The sequence below is a fragment of the Clavelina lepadiformis genome, chromosome 2, assembly GCF_947623445.1.
Source record: "Clavelina lepadiformis chromosome 2, kaClaLepa1.1, whole genome shotgun sequence".
Taxonomy (NCBI): domain Eukaryota; kingdom Metazoa; phylum Chordata; class Ascidiacea; order Aplousobranchia; family Clavelinidae; genus Clavelina; species Clavelina lepadiformis.
In genome coordinates this window covers 7,273,879-7,291,752 of record NC_135241.1, presented here as the reverse complement: position 1 = coordinate 7,291,752, position 17,874 = coordinate 7,273,879, and the positions used below count along the sequence as shown (strand labels likewise).

Genomic DNA, 17,874 nt, shown 5'->3' with positions numbered 1-17,874 from the left:
CAACATAGGAATTCCACGGAATTCTTCAGATATTGCCTCAATCGTCTCTGTAAGAGTCGAAAGGGCGGGGTATTGGGTATAGTTTTCAACTAGCAATAACCGCGCCTCGGAAGTTCCTCATCAGCTACGGTATCGCCTCTGCGCAAAGCTGCACGATCAAGGAGATTGATAAGAATATTCAGCAGGTAGATTCTCAAATTTGTGGAGCGATGGAAACGTAGATCGGTTCGGTTGGCTGATATAAAAGCGTTTTGAACAGGTAACACCTTGAAAGTCTTTGTGATGGCATCCACTCACAAATGTGATTCCAAATTTTGCAGTTGATGATCATAAGGTTTGGCCAATTGCAGTTATATCCTTTTAGTACCGATAGCCTACTTCTTCCTGCAATTGCCGTTGCTCTCTGTGCAGCGTGAGACTTCGCATTTACGTTAGTTCAGTTACGTCAAACACCGAAAAATGCCATAAAATCTTTGTTTGTTTTATTATACAGTATATTTACCAAAATACTGATTACTGGAAATATCCTCCAATGGACTCTCTGAAATTTTTCATGTTAATTCAGTATGCTTTGAACCACCATTCCATAAAATGCCATCAAAAAAACATGATTCAAACTTTTCCTTACTGAGCCCCAAATTAAAAACTAGAATTTTTGGTGTAAAACACCCAATTTGAGCTATTTTCATGCTATTGTTTAGCCTATTTCTGCACGCCACCTGCGACATTGAAGCGCGCCAACTGCTAGGGTAATTCCCAGGATTGAAAACAACGCCAACCATGGTGCATTCTGATTGGTCTAAATAGGTTTTTTAAAGCCCTACGTAGGTGTACAACATTTCCATAAAGATCTTAGCTTTAGGTGTTTGACGCTTCCTTAAAGTAACCTGATGGCAACCTCCTCATCGCTATTGTTCTTCGACTTGCTTTCATCTTTAAGATTTTGTTAGGTCGAAGCGTGATTTACTTGAGGCTGGTGGCGCCACTTTGGTGGTGGTGACTTAGATGTTTGTTAAAAAATACTTTACTAATTATAATCATTTGATCAAAGTTATAACCATATTTTTCAGTGCTCAGGTTTTTCAAAACTCTTTCTTCTTTTGTCTGATCTTAAGCCTGCACTCTGTTATTTGAATTAAAGTTGCAGCTTATCCAATACAAGAACTGAAGTTGAGAACATTTCAATCCTTGTTTTTTCACCTCAGCACTTACACGCGTCACAGTAAACAACTGTAAGTTTAAAATGACATTTCATTTGATATTTCTATTTAGCTCAGCATTAACCACTACTTCTACAGGATTGTGCAGTTCCACTTCCTGCCTTTGGGTGAGAATTCAAAAAAACTGATTCTCTACTATCAATGCATTTTAAAAATTGCAGTTACAGTTTGCTAAAGAATCCATAGTAGACAAAAAGTTTTGTAAGTTGAACCGAAACTCGTAACCAAGTCATGAAACTTGAGTCGCAATTGGAGTCATTTGTTAGTACTGACGGTTGTCACTCAATTCTATGGATATGAAAGGTTCGAGTCAATTCACGGCAATCTTCTTCTTCTTCTTCTTCTTCTTTCGTATGAGGTCGGCTCAAACATATTCAGCTACCAATTGCAGCCATCTCTTCCCTTCCTCGTCAGGGGTCTTTAGGTCGTCTTGGCCTATGGGTGGTTGCAGGACACGACAGTCGAAGAGGATATGTTCTGCTGTTTGTAATTCACGGCAATGAATATCTGAAACTAAGCTAAGAAAATAGAATTTCTGTCAACAAGAAAGCTTTAGGAAATAAACAGAATTCGCGTTGGTACAATTGTAACATACGCGTTGGTGGATAAATAACTTCACTTTAAAACACACTTTTTGTGTTCAGACAGAGGTTTAAGTTATTCGTTTACTTTATTGATGAAATCTAGGCCTAATTATAGTGGATCAACTCGAATTAAGTATTTTATGTAAGTTTCTTGAAAGGGGAGTCATTGCCAATCCTCTAGTTTAGCTCCTTTATAATAAAATTTCAACTCCCATTATTTACTCGTTTCCATTTAGTTATAAATAGCATATTTAAATGGTAGAAGAGACGGACATGGCATAGCCTACCTCGGGTGGGCCGGTTTTACTGCTTTCTTAAAACTGGGCCCCTGTCGTCTTTAAGGGTACTAGCAAGAGAAGATTATGCATTAATTATTATTAATAGCTTTTTATTATTTGATTATCGAATAAAGCAACGAAATAACTAACCGAAAAGTTAAAGCACTGCATAACTTGATATTTGCCAACGGACAGCTACCACAGTGTGGCTTTAGAAGTTTAGGCGACTTTTCAGTAAACTATAAGTTGCAAGCTTAACGCAGAAAGTGACGACAATGACAACAATATGAAGCATGGTTCAGGTTAAAGACTTTTCCAAATCTTTAAATACTTCAGATCAGCTTCTCACGAATGAAATCATTTCATCATATGACAAGACCTTTTCCCGTATTTTGTTCATTTTTTTTCCGGAAGTTACTTCAAAATGGTCTATTTTCTTCCAGTCGTTCCACTTGACAATAGTTTTACCTGAATCAGAAACACGGTTTCTTGTCTTAAATTATAAAGTGCAAACATCTAAAATCAACTTATGACATAAATGCTCATTGCAAATTGATAAACGATTAAAATTTAGGTAATTTAGTGCAGTACGGTTGGTCAACCTGCAGTAAAACAAACCTGAATTTTTAAAATGTGTAATTATCTGTCTACTTCCACTAAGATTTCCTTTTTTTGCAAACAAAAAATGTAGATCAGATAACACAGTCGACCCAGTGAGCATACTGTCGTTTGAACTGTCAGCTAGAACGCCTTTAGCACCGTGATTACACCAACCACATGCATACAATCCTTCATTAATAAACAGATTGAACATTGAAATGCCACTACTGCAAAAATTTTGCAAAGTTTTTAGTTTGTTGACGTCTACTGTATCTAACTAAATAAATAGCATAGCAAACAAGAATAGACAGAAATCCTACGTCAAAATGTCGGATTTAGAAAGTTGAATTACGTCTATAGACATGTGCGGTACCATAAAAAAATCAACAAACACTTTTTGGTATAGCTTTACAAAAGCTACGCAACCAAATCGTTTACAATGGGTGAAAGATGTTTATCGATAAACAAAGGGTAGGCCAAGGCTAATGAAAACATGTTTGGAAAAACATTTACAAAAATTACTCGCCCATCCTAGTTTCAAAACTTTGCTGGCCTTTGCCAGCGTGGTTGGTCATCGAACTACACCAAACAATGGCGTGTGCAAAACGGTTACGAAACATGACCGCTAAGCGCGGAGTTGTACGAAACCTTGAGGGGAGTTGGCTATAGGATGAAAATCACTCACCTTCAGGACTTTTTAGCCAACTGCAAAAATACATACCTTCATCGTCTAAAATACGACCATTAACTTGAACGATTTTTCCATTTTCGAAAGGTATTTTTGCAGAATCTATAGGCTCATTATCATAACCGATGCAAGACACTAAAAGATCACACGGAATTTCCTCTACTTCTTCCGTGGAAACAGGTTTCGCTTCATAAGGATTGTCATCCTGTTAAAACAATCAGTCGTATAAACCCGTATGATGTTAGGAAATTCAGAACACACTATAATAATCTTTTACGCCGCATTTTGACATTTTGTATATTTTATTGTACTGTACTTCTTCAATTATTTATCTAACATAGTATAACATTTATAAGCTCTTTGAAACGGTTCCATGTTATCTCAACCTGGGACATTTAAGCCAAGGAGGTAAATTCCATGACGACTGGACCAATGTGGGTAGGTCGTTCGTTGGTTGCATTGTCCAAAGTTTAATCGTACATGGGTTGCAATGACCAACCACCGTTTGAAACAAATTAACGCATTCCCACATATATTAACACCAAGGAAACAATTAACTTTCTCTATCCAAATAAGTAGAAAACGCTTACTGAAAAGAAATCAACTTACTACAAAAAACTTATATTATTGTTAACACAGAACTACTGTGTTAGCTATTCGTTTGTACATTCTTTCTTTTAGGTTGGCGAGTTAAAAGTGTATAATTATAATTATAGATTCTATAAGGACCGATAGGCTAAGTCTGCGATCCAGTAGTGATGTACATTGAGTACAATGTTGACAAACACTAATGAAAAGGATTTCGATTCTAAATCAGATAAAATTCACACTTACTTTCATTCGGTATTTTAAAAATTTAATTGATTTCACTAGTTTGTTATTTGTAATAATTTCAAGAGGTGCACGCAAAAACAACACGGAGAGATTGCTATCAGCTGAAACATTGCTCTTGGACATTTTTGCCATTTTTAACAAATAGCTGACAAGTCGCTGTTGTTTCCTTCGCTTCAAATCTGCAAACAAAAGCAATAATTTCCATAGCACTTGTACGACACACTATAGAAACCCAGGTTGTGAAGAGAAAATCCTGTGTATAACCTTTCTTTTTCAAAGCGTCTTGAACAGCTTTGCCAAAGTGTTCCTCTTCAATGCTAGTTGATATATGGGGAAGATCCGTTATTTCCGAAAGTTCCTTGTTGATTAAAATGTATATTGTTGACATGAAGCATTACTTTTGAAACAAAAGCTTCGCAGTAACACTTTTAACGTTAGCTAGCCATTATGACACAAAGAAATTACATTCAGCAAACAGAAACCTTTCTTGTGCATGCCATCTGAAGCGGTCCACGCCTTCCTATCAAAAAAACATTTTTGATATTTGACTGCAATAGTTTTTCATGAGCCTCTGTCGCAATATCAGTCTCCTGATAAAAACAAATCATGCAAATAATCAATTATGTTTTTCATTCAAGAAATACTAGCGTCACTAAATACAAGCCATGGTAATACCTTAAGCAGACCTTGAGGTTTAAGAAGCATTCTGGCAACATCCAAAGCAACATTGCCCACCCCAACAATAACAGCATTGCCGCCAGATAAATCAATGTCAAGCTAAAAAATGTATGACAAAATACAAAAAACTTGGAATTAATTTTTTTAATATCAAAAAGAGTGATAATAATTTCAGATATATATGTTATTAAAAATCATTGCTTTTAGTTTATGTTTAAAAAAGCTAAAAACCTTCTGATATTCTGGCAGCCCATTGTACCAACCAACAAATTGCTTTGATGTAAATATGTTCTTTGATTTCTAAAAATTAAGTTTAAAATAATATCAAAGAAACAATATTATTCAACACTTTATTTTTTCTAATTTCAAACAAGTAATTAAAGTGCTGCAGTTCTCTCCACAACAAACTAAGGTTAATCGTAAAGTACCTGGCCAGGGATGTTGAGATTCCTTTCTTTTTGAGCTCCAGTGCACTGTATGAATACATTGCAATTTTAGTAAAATGTTTTCATAATCTACAGGGTACCTTGCAAATGTTATTACCCGCATTAGGAATATTAGTAACAATCACTTTTTTGAAGAATAAATCAGTAGCAGATAAACTGAGATGTAGATATAGTGAAGAGCTATCTTGGTATGTTTACCTACAAGGATGACAGCATGGTATTGCGACCACAACATATCTAACGATACATCCTTGCCAACTTCAATGTTTCCGTAAAATGAGAAGCGATGTGATTCAGCTGTCTTATTGTACCCATTGATACAATTCTGGAAAATATGTGAAATGTCAAAGCAGCATTAATTCCATACATTGCATAAGTAAATACTGCAGCAAAGTACAACAAAAAAACTAGTACATTACTTGTTTAGCAGAAGTATCAATAATAACTTAAATTTCTGCATCTCCAACAACTATCCTGTTTCCAAGAGTATTAAACACAGGATACTCAACACAAGTGTTTATGTAGCTGTTAATTAAAGAAAAGTAGTATACTTGCTAAATGACAACTAACCTTCACATCTTGGTGATCTGGTGCAACACCGTATCTTATCAATCCAAATGGTACAGGAAGCTTTTCATACATATCCACTAACAATGATGGATGATTCTGCAAACATCATCAATCAATGTATGAACTCTCTCAAAATTAAACAAAAATTGAACCAAACCAACAGATTTAAATGAAACATTGGTGCAAACCTTCAAGAGTGTTTGTGTAATACTAAATCCAGATGGGCCACTACCAACCACACATACTTTGGGAGAATCATTTGGAACATCATTGACATAAAATCGAAATAAATTATGCTGGGTGTGAGCAACACTGGGCTTGCAAATATCTGTTGAAAAACATGAACAAAGAACCATTACAGATTAGTATAAGCATCACTTCTGTTTTTACCACAGATCATACATTTTATGAGGATAAACAACATAGCAGATTATTCAACAAGGAGCAAAGTGTTAGGACTACTAGTCCTATCAGTTGACAACTAACCTTTAAATGCGCCCCATGATCGAATGAAGCAGTTTCTTAATAGCATTTTTGCTCAATTAAAAACAATTTCCTTAAACATCTACGTTTTCAAAAATCAAAAAGTATACATGTATTATTTGTTGGAACACCACTTCAGTCAATAAGACACCAACTTGGAAGTATGATACAGTGACAAGAGTTATATGAATGAAATAAAATACAGTGAATATAACATGTCTTTGTATTCAACCAATGCACTGCTTAAAGGTAACTGTCTATCATCAAAATTTTTCATTAGACTCTACAAAAAAGCATGCAAAGCCTTAAATGTCGATAGATGCATCAATGAAGACAAATTCATTATACAATAAACATTATTTAAAACTTATAATGGAAGCATTATTATCAAGTGCAATAACAAATACAACAGTTAATACAATTTTTGCCAATTTGTGTTATATCCTATTTATTAAAAAATTACAGAACACTGACCAATGTTTGTGCAACATACCTGAATATTAAAACACTTTGAACGTATTAATTACAGTAACTCATTTTACAGTAAAAAACTCACAGTATTAATTAATTATTAATAAGTATAAACAAAAATGTGAGGAAATAGGAATTATAAACACTGCTTAAAATTCATTCAGTGGATTGAGATAAAACTCCAGCTGCAGCTTTCAAAACATCCTTTGGATCGCGGAGTGCCGCATGAAATTTATTTTTCTGTTTTGAAGGTCCCTCATTATGTTGTACCAGTTTTTTGCCATTCTAAACAAAGGTAAAAATGTACAAGGATGCTAAAAGAAATATAGTGATTCTAGTATCGCTTCAAAAGGTTTAAAAAGTACCAGTAGGTAAAAAAGTGAAGCAAATGTTTACAATAAAAATTTAGTAACTTACAGAAACAACATATAAGCCATCTGTTTTTAAGGCAAAATTCCGTATTTTGTCCATAGATAATGCTTCAACTTCTTCAGGACTGATAGTGTCGATATAGCTGCAAAGGGCAGGTTTTTATTACAATGATACCACAACAGGTGACAATAATATTACCGGTGGCAAATTTTCCTAGGTAAAACAAAATTAACACTGGCCCAGGATATTAGGATACAATAATAAAGTAAAAGTATTAGTACAGGGGTGTTCAAATGATTTCTGCCATGATCCACAACAGCCAACGTGATGATCCACTAAATACGAATAGTAAACATATTGGACATGCTTTAATTTTTCTGGTGCTTTATGTATGTAAATGCACCCTACATTGTAGGGCCTACAACTTATTTTTAACTTTGTAAAAGTCAAAAGTGAAGTGAGCTACAGCTGCATGATTGTTTCAAAACTACATTAGAAGATCCACACAAAAAGTTGAAAAGATCCGGATCCGCCATTTGAACAAGCCCGTATTAGTATCTATGTCACTCATCCTGGGTATTTCACTACAAATAAAGTAAGTGATCATTGTGTGGTGGTGACATGATGGTCTTAGCAAAAAGAAAACAATTACACAGGTTTCATTACTTAGTGATAATTCCATTGATTATAATTAATATAAATAATCAAACTATGATAGAAATTTGAAGATCAAATTGTAAACTTCACCTTAATTAAATCTATGAGGTCCTAGCAACTATTTTGATAACTGTCATTATCAGCACTGTAGTACAGTGAAACATAATAAGAAGGTACCCCGATACAATGCAAATTTCGATATAACACTACAAGCTGAACCAAAAAAGATCACAAACATCAAAATGCATGTGATTATTGGGTTATGAGCAGTACAATAATGAAAATCTGCTATGTAACAAGCACACCTGAAGCTATTGTAGCCATAAGACAAGACGATGATCTGTAACCTCAGTAGTGCACCCAAGCATAACTGTGGCTATGAGCACAATTTGTTGTGTAGTAGGTAGTAAGTCATTCTAATTGAGTAAGCAAGCATGAAATTTCACAGATTGCAATTCCGAAGGAATCGATAAAGAAACCTGACAAACACTACAACATGTATCTGAAGCCATGAAATGAGCCTCTTTTGGGAAAGTATCATAAACAGTTCCTTTGAAAAGCAAAGAATGGTATTGAAGGAGGCTGGATCAAAAATTAAGATTTCGTTAAGAATCTTACTTAGGGCTATAAAAAACATGCTTAGACCAATCAGAGAGCAGCATGGTTATTGGTTGGTGTTGTTTTTTAGCTTGGGAATTCCCCTAGCATTTGGCGTGCTTCTAATTTCCAGGTTGAGCGGAAAACTTGGATAGAAATTGGTATGAAAAACTAGGAAATGTGTGTGTTTTAGGCCCAAAAATCCACTTTTGACTTTGGGTCATGTAATGGGATGTAGAGATATGTGATTTTTGCCATATTCCAATATGAGATAGCATCAGGCAAGCCTAGTTCACATACAAAATTTCAGGGATTCCCATGGGAATCATAATTTCATTTTCCATAATTTTACTAAATAAAAAAATAAACATAGAAATTACCAATTCTTTAAAACCCATATGCCTCTTTAAAAACTTTCACCTACGATAGTATATTATTACAACCAGAATTTTGAAATTTGAAAAAATTACTTTCAAGTTTTGCAAAAAAGCAGCTTGTGATAAAAACCAAATACACTCTATAATTATAATACTGTTAATTTTAATGTGTTTGTTGCCACATTTTTCTCTCTAACCAGTAAGAACTTTGAAAGAAGACAAGAAAAAAATTAGTGAATATGTCGATGACATAAATATCGTAAAATAAATGATTGCCTTTTGCTCATTAAGTAAATACCATACATATCTTCATTGTGTTCAGATATTGTATAGTTGTCCTATAGCAGAATACCAATACCTGCACCATGCTTCAGTATCTGTTTGTAACTTTTCTTTGTATGTATCCATTTCAGCTAAAAGAGATCTAAAGAAAATTTTTACAATTACTGCATTGGTCAAAAAAGTTATGTACATTACAGTTCACGAGTTGCCGTTTACTATGAAAAAAATGAATAAAGTGCAAAGAAGGACATGCTTTCTTACCACAAAAATGCTTAGTTGATAGCTATTATTAAATTACACGTTTTTAGTCTATTGAACATATTTAAACACTTCAAGAGTGGTAAAAAAACTCACAGTAACTTGGTATGCAGAAAATGCAAACTTGCATCATGCTTAAGCTGTTTATTTTGCAAATTTTCTTCCATAGCTTCTCGAACAGCTTCTTTTAATTTCTGTCTGTCTTCATCATTGTATGCAGGTGGAGACATACCACCAACTCCAGCAAACTACAAAAATTCTTATTAACGAACGTGTTTAGGTAAACCAGTGTTTAACTGTGATCTAGGCTATTCCAGTGATAAATGTACAAAAATTGCTGAAATGCCATAAACAATATATGACACTGTACAACTTAACATGTACATGATATCAGAAAAAGCAGCAGACTGTGACAAGCAGCCATAGAATTGCAATGATGATAAAGAGTAAAAACTTACACCTATATACAATTTAATTTTAAAAAGTTTTAAAGTATTTAAAAGTTTTTTTACAGATATACGAGCGTAAGTAACTAGCCTAAGTACAACCATACACAGATTTTTAACTCCTTGAAAAAATATACTTAGGCGATAGGCCTACAGAACATGATATTATAAATGTATAACAGCAATTCCAAAATAAACAATGTTATTAATAGATAATAATTTAATCGCAAGTGCAAATTCACTTTTACAAACTAACGTTTAAGCACCATGTTCAATTACATCAAAATATACAACATGTGAAAGCTGAAACTGAAAGGGCCACACGTTGCCAAATGTAGTGAAACTATAATACTTAGAAATTAACAGTTTTACTTTTTCTAGTTCACCTTCTCTTTTGCAGTCTTCACAGATTTTCCATTTACAATTACAAGAGAGCTACACTTTAAGCTTTTCAACAAAAGTGGATCATCAGAGACAGAATTTCCATTAAGATCTACTTGCACAAGTTCTATGAGATGTTTGAGCACCTCTGCAAGATCCTTGACCAGATCAAGACAATTGTTTGACAAGTGTACATGTCGCAATTTTGTGCAAGCACTTATTCCAACAATATTGTTCTAAAAGTATCACAACAAAAAATCAAAGATCGTGTCAAGTAAATTAAAAGTCAAAACCAAACCTGGATACAGTAGAAAATGTAAATAAACCAAACAGCTACTGATGTCCCAAGTAGAATCCTAATGGTTTCTAGAATAGAGATAGCAAATCTAGAATTTCGAATCTAAACGTTTCATATCTAGTGAGTAGCAACAATGTTAACAAAATGCAATTTAATTTTCCTAAAACAATTCTGAATAACCCAGCGCTCAGCAGATTTTTTAAACTTTGTTGTTTGAAAACTCCAAAAGTATTGTAGACCTATAAGCCCACTTATGCAAGCCCAAGTTTGGGAATTTTTCCAAAAAATTAGCGACAGTCGGCGAATTAAAAATGTATTTTTGTAGACATCAGCTTTATTATTTATTTAAAAATTGTAAATGTGCTGAACACGTATGGCTTTCTATACTTCTTGTTTCCACAACATTATGACCCAAAGAAAATTTTCCATTGATGATATGCTTACAACGTGTCTTCTGAGGATACATTTGGGAAGTGTGACTTGAACGAAGACTAAATAAAAATGTAAAATGCTTTCTACTGTTTTGGCTTTTGTACTCATTCTATGAATATGTCTTTTGTTTTCATATGTACAGTCTCAAAGTTTTATGACAAATGCTTTGTTTTTAAACAATGCGTCGGTTGGAATGCGGTTAATGTTTTACAGCATAGGTTTAGTTGTCTGTGCAACGATTGCCAATTTCCACACCTTTTCGTCACATCCTTTTCTTTTTCCCTCTGTGCGTCTGGGCGCAAGCGTGAGTTTGACGTAACGTGACAGAGTTAGTTGTTATGTGTGAAAAAGCAATGAAAATACCCAAGTAATGATAACAAAACTTGTGGCCTCGCCAACATGGTTGTAGCCAGTAATCTTTATTAATGTTACAAGTGGGCTTATACGTAACTAAGAATTTTTGAATCCCAAGATTTGTTGAACTACACAATTTGGATCCAAATCCATTGGATTGGAATACCTGTGTATTCGAAATTCTAATTTGATCATCCCAACAAACAGTGCAGTATGTTTACAACTTTGATGGAAATATGTAATTTAAATGATTAGAATACTGTTTATATGGTTAATATGTATATTGACATTTTATGTATATAAATCATTTAATGATTATTATACAATTCTATTATTCTCAGCATGAATTTCTTGAAGAATTGGTAAAACATGAAGTCCATCTAAAGTCATAAGAGCGTTGAAGCTAACATTCAGTTCCTTCAAATTAGGAAGCGGCGGAAGAGCAGTTAAATCAGTAAGCTGATTTGATCGAAGGTCCTAAGACAAAATAATGCTGTTAAATTGATTCGGTTTGAATATTATCACTATGCCAGAATATATACGCTCTTAATTTAAGTAATCGGTTACAAAATCCTGACAACTTTAACCAGAAATTTTGTTTTTACCCAGAAACCAGTGGTGGATTAAGTGGGTGGCTAACTGGGTCTTGAATTTACAAACATTACTACTTAATGTCCATTTCAACCACTTAGTTAGATACAGCACACATTTAAAAGTCGGCTCGCATACAATCATTCATAAATGTCATCATGTATCAGTATTCGATAAAGTTGTAACGTAATTATCACTTTTTTTAGGTTCCAGTTGTGAAGTTATGTCCACCCGGAAATTGACAATTGCAAATAATGATTTCTAAATCATACACTTAACCAAAACTGTGTCAGTATTCACTGAAAGATATTCTTCATGAAATTTTTCTAAATCAAATACAACTAGCTTAAAAATATATTATTTAAAAAATGAGGGTATGATGATGAAACTATCCTGATAGCAGAAAAACTTCATAGATTTTAGGTTACAAATAACAATAGAATTTTACAATTTCCGTACCAAAATCTGCAGATTGTGGCAGTGTTCTAATGCATTCTTTGGTAATTGATGTATGTTGTTGTACGATAGATACACAGCTGTTAGCTTCGGGCAAGCAATGATACCAGAAAAACTTTCAATGCAGTTTAATGACAAATCTAAACACCTCACTTCTATAAATGGGGCAAAATCTGACATTTTGACTGTAGTCAATTGATTCAATGACAGGTCAATCTTCAAGATTAATTCTGGTTTTTCCAAGACCAATTTATTTTCACAATCTTCCAGGTAGTTGAGTTTCTTATTAAGCTTAAGCAAACTGTTTCGAAAAATTTCATCAAAAACATATGTAACTTGCTTTTCCATATTTTCGAGAAGTGACAGGCGTAAATCCAGAATAAAGAAATCTTTGTTTTCAACATTCTTTACACACCAAGATAAAGGAATCCCAACAAGCTCTGTGCATCTTCCAGCAATAAATGATTTTGTTAATCTTTTCATTTTAAAGAAAAAATTGGCCTAAAGTTGATTCCTAAATAACCAAGTTATTGTCATATGTATAATATACCTTACAGGATATTGAACGATTTAAAATCTCTGTCAAGGAATGTGATTTTATTCAATACAGTTCTAATCCCCTAACTAAATCAAACTCTTACAATTATTCATATCTAAAAAAATTATTGGCAAGTTTATTTTTAACTTGTTCTTTCTTGCATAGTAAGATTATTGCAGTGCAGGTATATATCAATTGTTTCTCTAGCATCTATATAACATGACTACAAAGGCATAAAAAGCATTTTTCGTTTAAAATGTGCACATAGTGGGCTGCGTATGGGATTAAATCATTAGGTGATAAATCAGGGCACATTACCAACTTTACATTCTGGAATAAGCCCATTAAATTGCGCTAAGAATTAATTTCACATCACATTTCCAAATGGGTAAATTTACAAACATTTCAATAAGAATGTTTCAAGTAAATATATTTATTAGTACTTTAAAAAGTTTTAACAATTGTTTTAACTTGTTATGACATGGTCTTTTCTTGGGGTGTAAATCATGTAGTTCGTCATAATTATGTTTAAACGTGACTTATTTTCTATCAAAACACTTTACCAGGTCTGCTGATGGTAAGTGTAAGACATTTTCATTACATTACATTCATAAGATCTGTTTTTGGGAACATATATAATGTCATCTCGTTTTGGCCAGTCTCGTCGGCCTTAGACCATGGGGATGCATAAATTTGATTCACAGCTCATCTTCAGGTGCTAAATCTTCCGGGATTGTTCCAATCCACCACCATTGATCATATTTAACTGCAATAATCCTCCAAATGGAAACTTTTGCTTGGGGCAAGGGAAGATTGTCAAAAAATTGTAGCATCCTGCTATCTTTCATCCTCAGCCATAATTTTAAATTTGATGCCTCCACACACTCAGAAGATATTGTAACATATCGCAAAGACGTGGTAAATACCTAAATATCAACTATATAAACATAGCAAACATCCATTATCAAGTTAATTATCATTGAAACGAAAAAAAATCATGGGCATGACTGTTTTGCAGAAATTATAACCATATTTGGCAGTTAAAATTTTATTTTTACGTGGTTGTGCCAAGCTTAGGTGTACGAGTTTTCTATTAATAGCACCATAAAAAGGACTTGCAATGGCTCGTTGCACAAAATTCCAAATAGGCAGTATGTTAAAGTCCCGTTTGTGTAAGTTGAATAAGGAAGATTTGTGTTGTCCAGCACAATCATCTGAAAGGTGTTCTGTATTTTAGTGATTAAGATCAGAAAAAAAATCATCCTTCGTTAGAAGTAAGGTACAGATTGAACTTGTCTTGGTAAATAAAGATTTAATAGTAGCTACCATTTTAAACCATGTACTGCACATTTTCTTGGCCTTTGGTGTTTGCATAATATGAAAATGGTTCCAGGTCGATTCAATCCCGGACGATTCAACCCACGGACGATTCAACCCAGGACGATTCAACCCGCGGACGATTCAACCCGCGGACGATTCAACCCGCGGACGATTCAACCCACGGACCTTTCAACCCGCGGACGATTCAACCCGCGGACGATTCAACCCACGGACGATTCAACCCACGGACGATTCAACCCCGGACGATTCAACCCGCGGACGATTCAACCCACGGACGATTCAACCCAGGACGATTCAACCTAGGACGATTCAACCCACGGACCTTTCACGTACTATTGGCTTAGGTTATCAACTTATCACCAAGTTACTTTGTAGCCAATATTATGTAAGCTAAATAAAGCTAATATATAGGCCTAAACTAATATAGAGCTTTTTGTGTTTCCTTTTTTTTCTTTTACCACTTCTTGTTAGCATTGGTTGTACATCAAAACACTTATTGTTTTCTGCTTTCCAGTAAAACCTTGAATATTGTTATTTTGCCCTATACAGTACTTTGCGTACATTTCTGTCTACGCCTGCTATTATTTTTTGTATTTACCCGTGTAGATCGGTTATTATATAAAATGTTCACCTTTTAGCATTAAGTTAACATTTTTGAAGTTTTTGAAAAGACAAAATGCTTTCGACCCACGTACGTAAATGTGTGTATTTCTTTTTTTGCATGTACACAAATTACAGATATTTTTATAGACACCTGTTTATACATCGATTAATTAGAAAGAAAGTTGTTTTATTTACAGGCAAGCTTAAGAACATGAACCTGAACACAAACACAGCACGTATAAAACACAAAGCTGAAAAGGGTACTACAAACGGTAATTAATTAGCACATATGAGCGATTGCACGCAGATACATCAATTTATCTGGCTCATTTGCATAAGTGCAAACCTTTGCCGAAAGTCTGTGAGCCAGGTGTGTGTATTTCCTTCGTGGTTGGTCCAAATTAACAACTGCGCACCGAGCACCGAGCACCGAGCCGTTGTATCGCGATATCGCGTTTTATACCGTCCAGAAATGACCAAATGTTCGGATGAGAACACAGAAATAGTGATTTGAGGGCATTGTGAAACCCTTCTGTGCAATTTATTGTTTTGGGCTCGCAAAGTATCGCGTCGTCGTAATGATTCCACAACGAAGGGGGAAATCTAGCCTGTCGTTGATGGCGTCCTGTTCTTGAACCACGGATATAATTGCTTTCAAAGTAAACTAAAAGATCGTTGCAGGCAACCTCGTCTGGAAATGTGTTGGCAAGTTGTTCAAAAATACTCTCCAGGTCAGCGACTGCAACAAAAGACAATGCAGACAGCGACTTCACTAACATTTGGAAGATGCTGTCGGTTTCATACCTGGTTTTCAGACCGAGTTCGTTTACTTTTCTTAAAACGGACTGAGCCAAATGAAAATAGCAACCGGAAACGGTTGCTGAAGGATATTCAGACCTAAATGCATTTATAGCAGCGATTTCAAAATCCAAAAGAATTTTATCGGGCTGTGCCATTGGACGTATAATCCTGAGGGCTTGCAACATCTTTGTATACGTTTCTTGAGACTTGTTGGGCAAGAGAAAGTAAACTATAGGTGGATAACTGTGTCCAACCTTGCAGTGAATGGTGTACAGCTGGAAGAAGATGCCAGGAACGACGTCGAAAGTTCCGTCTGCGAGAAAGAGACCTTGGTTCAGGTAATGAAGAAGTTCCACGCAGCCCAAGGCAATGATCCGTTGCCTGTCTCCTTCCCCCGAATCATATAGCACTATCTCTAGGTACTCTGGTGGAATTTGAAAGTTAATCTCTCCTGGTACAGGATGTGCTGCAGTACCATTTTGGCGTCTTCTTCTAATATTTCTTTCTGAAGTAGAACGTTTAGGCATCCTTGTGCAAGTACATTTTCTAAGGTTTGAATTTTAATCAACGTGTAGGCTTTATTTATTTTTCGCTAAGCAGGTCTACTAGTTACAACACTGTACATAAACTTGTTTTTATTTCAACACAAGATGTGTATTGGTATAGTGGTAAAAGCGGCATCCGTGCCTGATAACGAACTGCGTAGACGTTTTTGTAAATGGGTTAAATCGCCCGTGGGTTGAATCGTCCTGGGTTGAATCGTCCGGGGTTGAATCGTCCGTGGGTTGAATCGTCCGCGGGTTGAATCGTCCGGGGTTGAATCGTCCGGGGTTGAATCGTCCGTGGGTTGGATCGTCCGCGGGTTGAATCGTCCGCGGGTTGAATGGTCCGCGGGTTGAATCGTCCGTGGGTTGAATCGTCCGCGGGTTGAATGGTCCGCGGGATGAATCGTCCGCGGGTTGAACCGTCCGTGGGTTGAATCGTCCGACCACCGTTTGCATAATATGAAAATTATTGAAAGCCAAATCTGGACTTATTGTTATCTGATTTGTAACTATCAGTGCTACTTTGAAGTGTATGTAAATGTAAGGTCACAGTTCCGCATTCATACAGATTGCACTTGTGCATAGCTTAATAATTGCTTATCATTGTTTGTAGTAAATGCGCGTGGTAGGGAATTTCATGAAATCCGATGTTATTGATGAAGGGTATGGTTTTGGTCACACCCGCCACAAAAAATAAAGAATATAGACGATTAGGGTATTAAAAACCTTCTAGATTGTAGATGCCGACACTAAATAATTTAACGTTCTTCACTTTCAAACGTTATACCTAACGATCGTTATAAAAACAACGGAAACGTGAGGCAAATTACGATACTACGATGATAACTCGGCTAGTCTATGTGAGTCTCTTATCATCTCATCAGACAACGTCTCATTGACCATTGATATCAGCTCAAAAAACAAAGCTTTCATTTCGAATGGCCATCACCGCTTCTGATGTGCTTAGTATTATGTATTGTATTGTTTATTTTTACCATTAGCATTGAGAAGCGAAAATAGTACACGAAATTAGTCTTAAAACAGTCAATTTTCCATCACATCATTACATCAAAAGTTTTAAAGCAGTTCAGAAACTTAAATTTCCTTTTAATCTAACCATTTGTATCCATTTTGTGATTTCGAAGCGCTTTTTGTGCAAAAAATGAGCGACGTACGAATAACCTTTAAAAGATACGCGCTCGTGGTTTTGATCTTAATTCAAAGAAAGCGCATCGCTCTGCACATCACTCCTCAAAAAACAGCCACCGGCGCGCTCAAGCCCAGCTTTCCGCTTGTGAGATTAAAAACTCTATTTATTAATCATAATATCACTCAACCAATAAATAATGTGAATTTATAAAAACACGTGCAATGCGTTTAAAAATTTTGCAGAGTCGATTTTTTCAGCAGCTGCTTTGTTTTTGATGCGGGCTTGAACACCCACTCAATACAGTGTTAAATCCGCTCCCAGCGCTATACTATGTATTTGACAATAATTTTTTAACAAAAAAAAACAGAAGCAATTTGTTTGTTTTTTTTCGGGATTAGCAAATTTCTATTCTATCTTAAAAGAACCTGAATATAACTTCAGTTCCCCTTCAAAAACATTTTGAATTGGTTCTGTTTCCAATATCTATAAGATGTCCATATAACAAACATGCCTCCATTTCGCGCTAGTTAAGCTCGTTTTTGT

The 17,874-nt window shown here is 35.1% G+C and overlaps 4 protein-coding genes and 1 non-coding gene across 6 annotated transcripts; all 5 read right to left on the bottom strand.

Annotated features, from left to right (window-relative positions):
- Positions 1–10: 10 nt before the first annotated feature.
- Positions 11–150, bottom strand: LOC143447620 (U4 spliceosomal RNA). Its single transcript, XR_013114170.1, has one exon. It is a non-coding gene; the product is annotated as a U4 spliceosomal RNA (small nuclear RNA).
- Positions 151–2,177: 2,027 nt separating this feature from the next.
- LOC143445349 (NADPH:adrenodoxin oxidoreductase, mitochondrial-like) lies at positions 2,178–6,525 on the bottom strand. 2 transcript variants are annotated; one of them, XM_076944396.1, is made up of 13 exons: positions 6,385–6,525; positions 6,087–6,226; positions 5,899–5,994; positions 5,531–5,653; positions 5,311–5,355; positions 5,114–5,182; positions 4,880–4,981; positions 4,687–4,794; positions 4,469–4,562; positions 4,205–4,383; positions 3,404–3,575; positions 2,701–2,871; positions 2,178–2,550 (listed from the first exon to the last, which is right to left on the bottom strand). In XM_076944396.1, the coding sequence occupies exons 1-13, from the start codon at positions 6,428–6,430 to the stop codon at positions 2,420–2,422; spliced, it is 1,476 nt and encodes a 491-aa protein (XP_076800511.1). In that variant the 5' UTR covers positions 6,431–6,525; the 3' UTR covers positions 2,178–2,419. The 2 variants fall into 2 exon arrangements, with proteins under 2 accessions (XP_076800511.1, XP_076800512.1); XM_076944397.1 differs by having other exon boundaries at positions 4,687–4,724; positions 4,891–4,981.
- On the bottom strand, positions 6,463–12,888 carry LOC143445350 (uncharacterized). Its single transcript, XM_076944398.1, has 7 exons — positions 12,357–12,888; positions 11,631–11,783; positions 10,228–10,458; positions 9,492–9,643; positions 9,214–9,279; positions 7,270–7,366; positions 6,463–7,137 (listed from the first exon to the last, which is right to left on the bottom strand). Exons 1-7 carry the CDS (start codon positions 12,834–12,836, stop codon positions 7,009–7,011), a joined length of 1,308 nt encoding a protein of 435 aa, XP_076800513.1. The 5' UTR covers positions 12,837–12,888; the 3' UTR covers positions 6,463–7,008.
- A 40-nt stretch (positions 12,889–12,928) lies between these two features.
- Positions 12,929–14,483, bottom strand: LOC143445351 (uncharacterized). Its single transcript, XM_076944399.1, has 3 exons — positions 14,218–14,483; positions 13,995–14,105; positions 12,929–13,817 (listed from the first exon to the last, which is right to left on the bottom strand). Exons 1-3 carry the CDS (start codon positions 14,263–14,265, stop codon positions 13,590–13,592), a joined length of 387 nt encoding a protein of 128 aa, XP_076800514.1. The 5' UTR covers positions 14,266–14,483; the 3' UTR covers positions 12,929–13,589.
- A 753-nt stretch (positions 14,484–15,236) lies between these two features.
- Positions 15,237–16,163, bottom strand: LOC143444882 (uncharacterized). Its single transcript, XM_076943678.1, has one exon. The coding sequence runs from the start codon at positions 16,161–16,163 to the stop codon at positions 15,237–15,239; it is 927 nt and encodes a 308-aa protein (XP_076799793.1).
- Between the last annotated feature and the right edge of the window lie 1,711 nt (positions 16,164–17,874).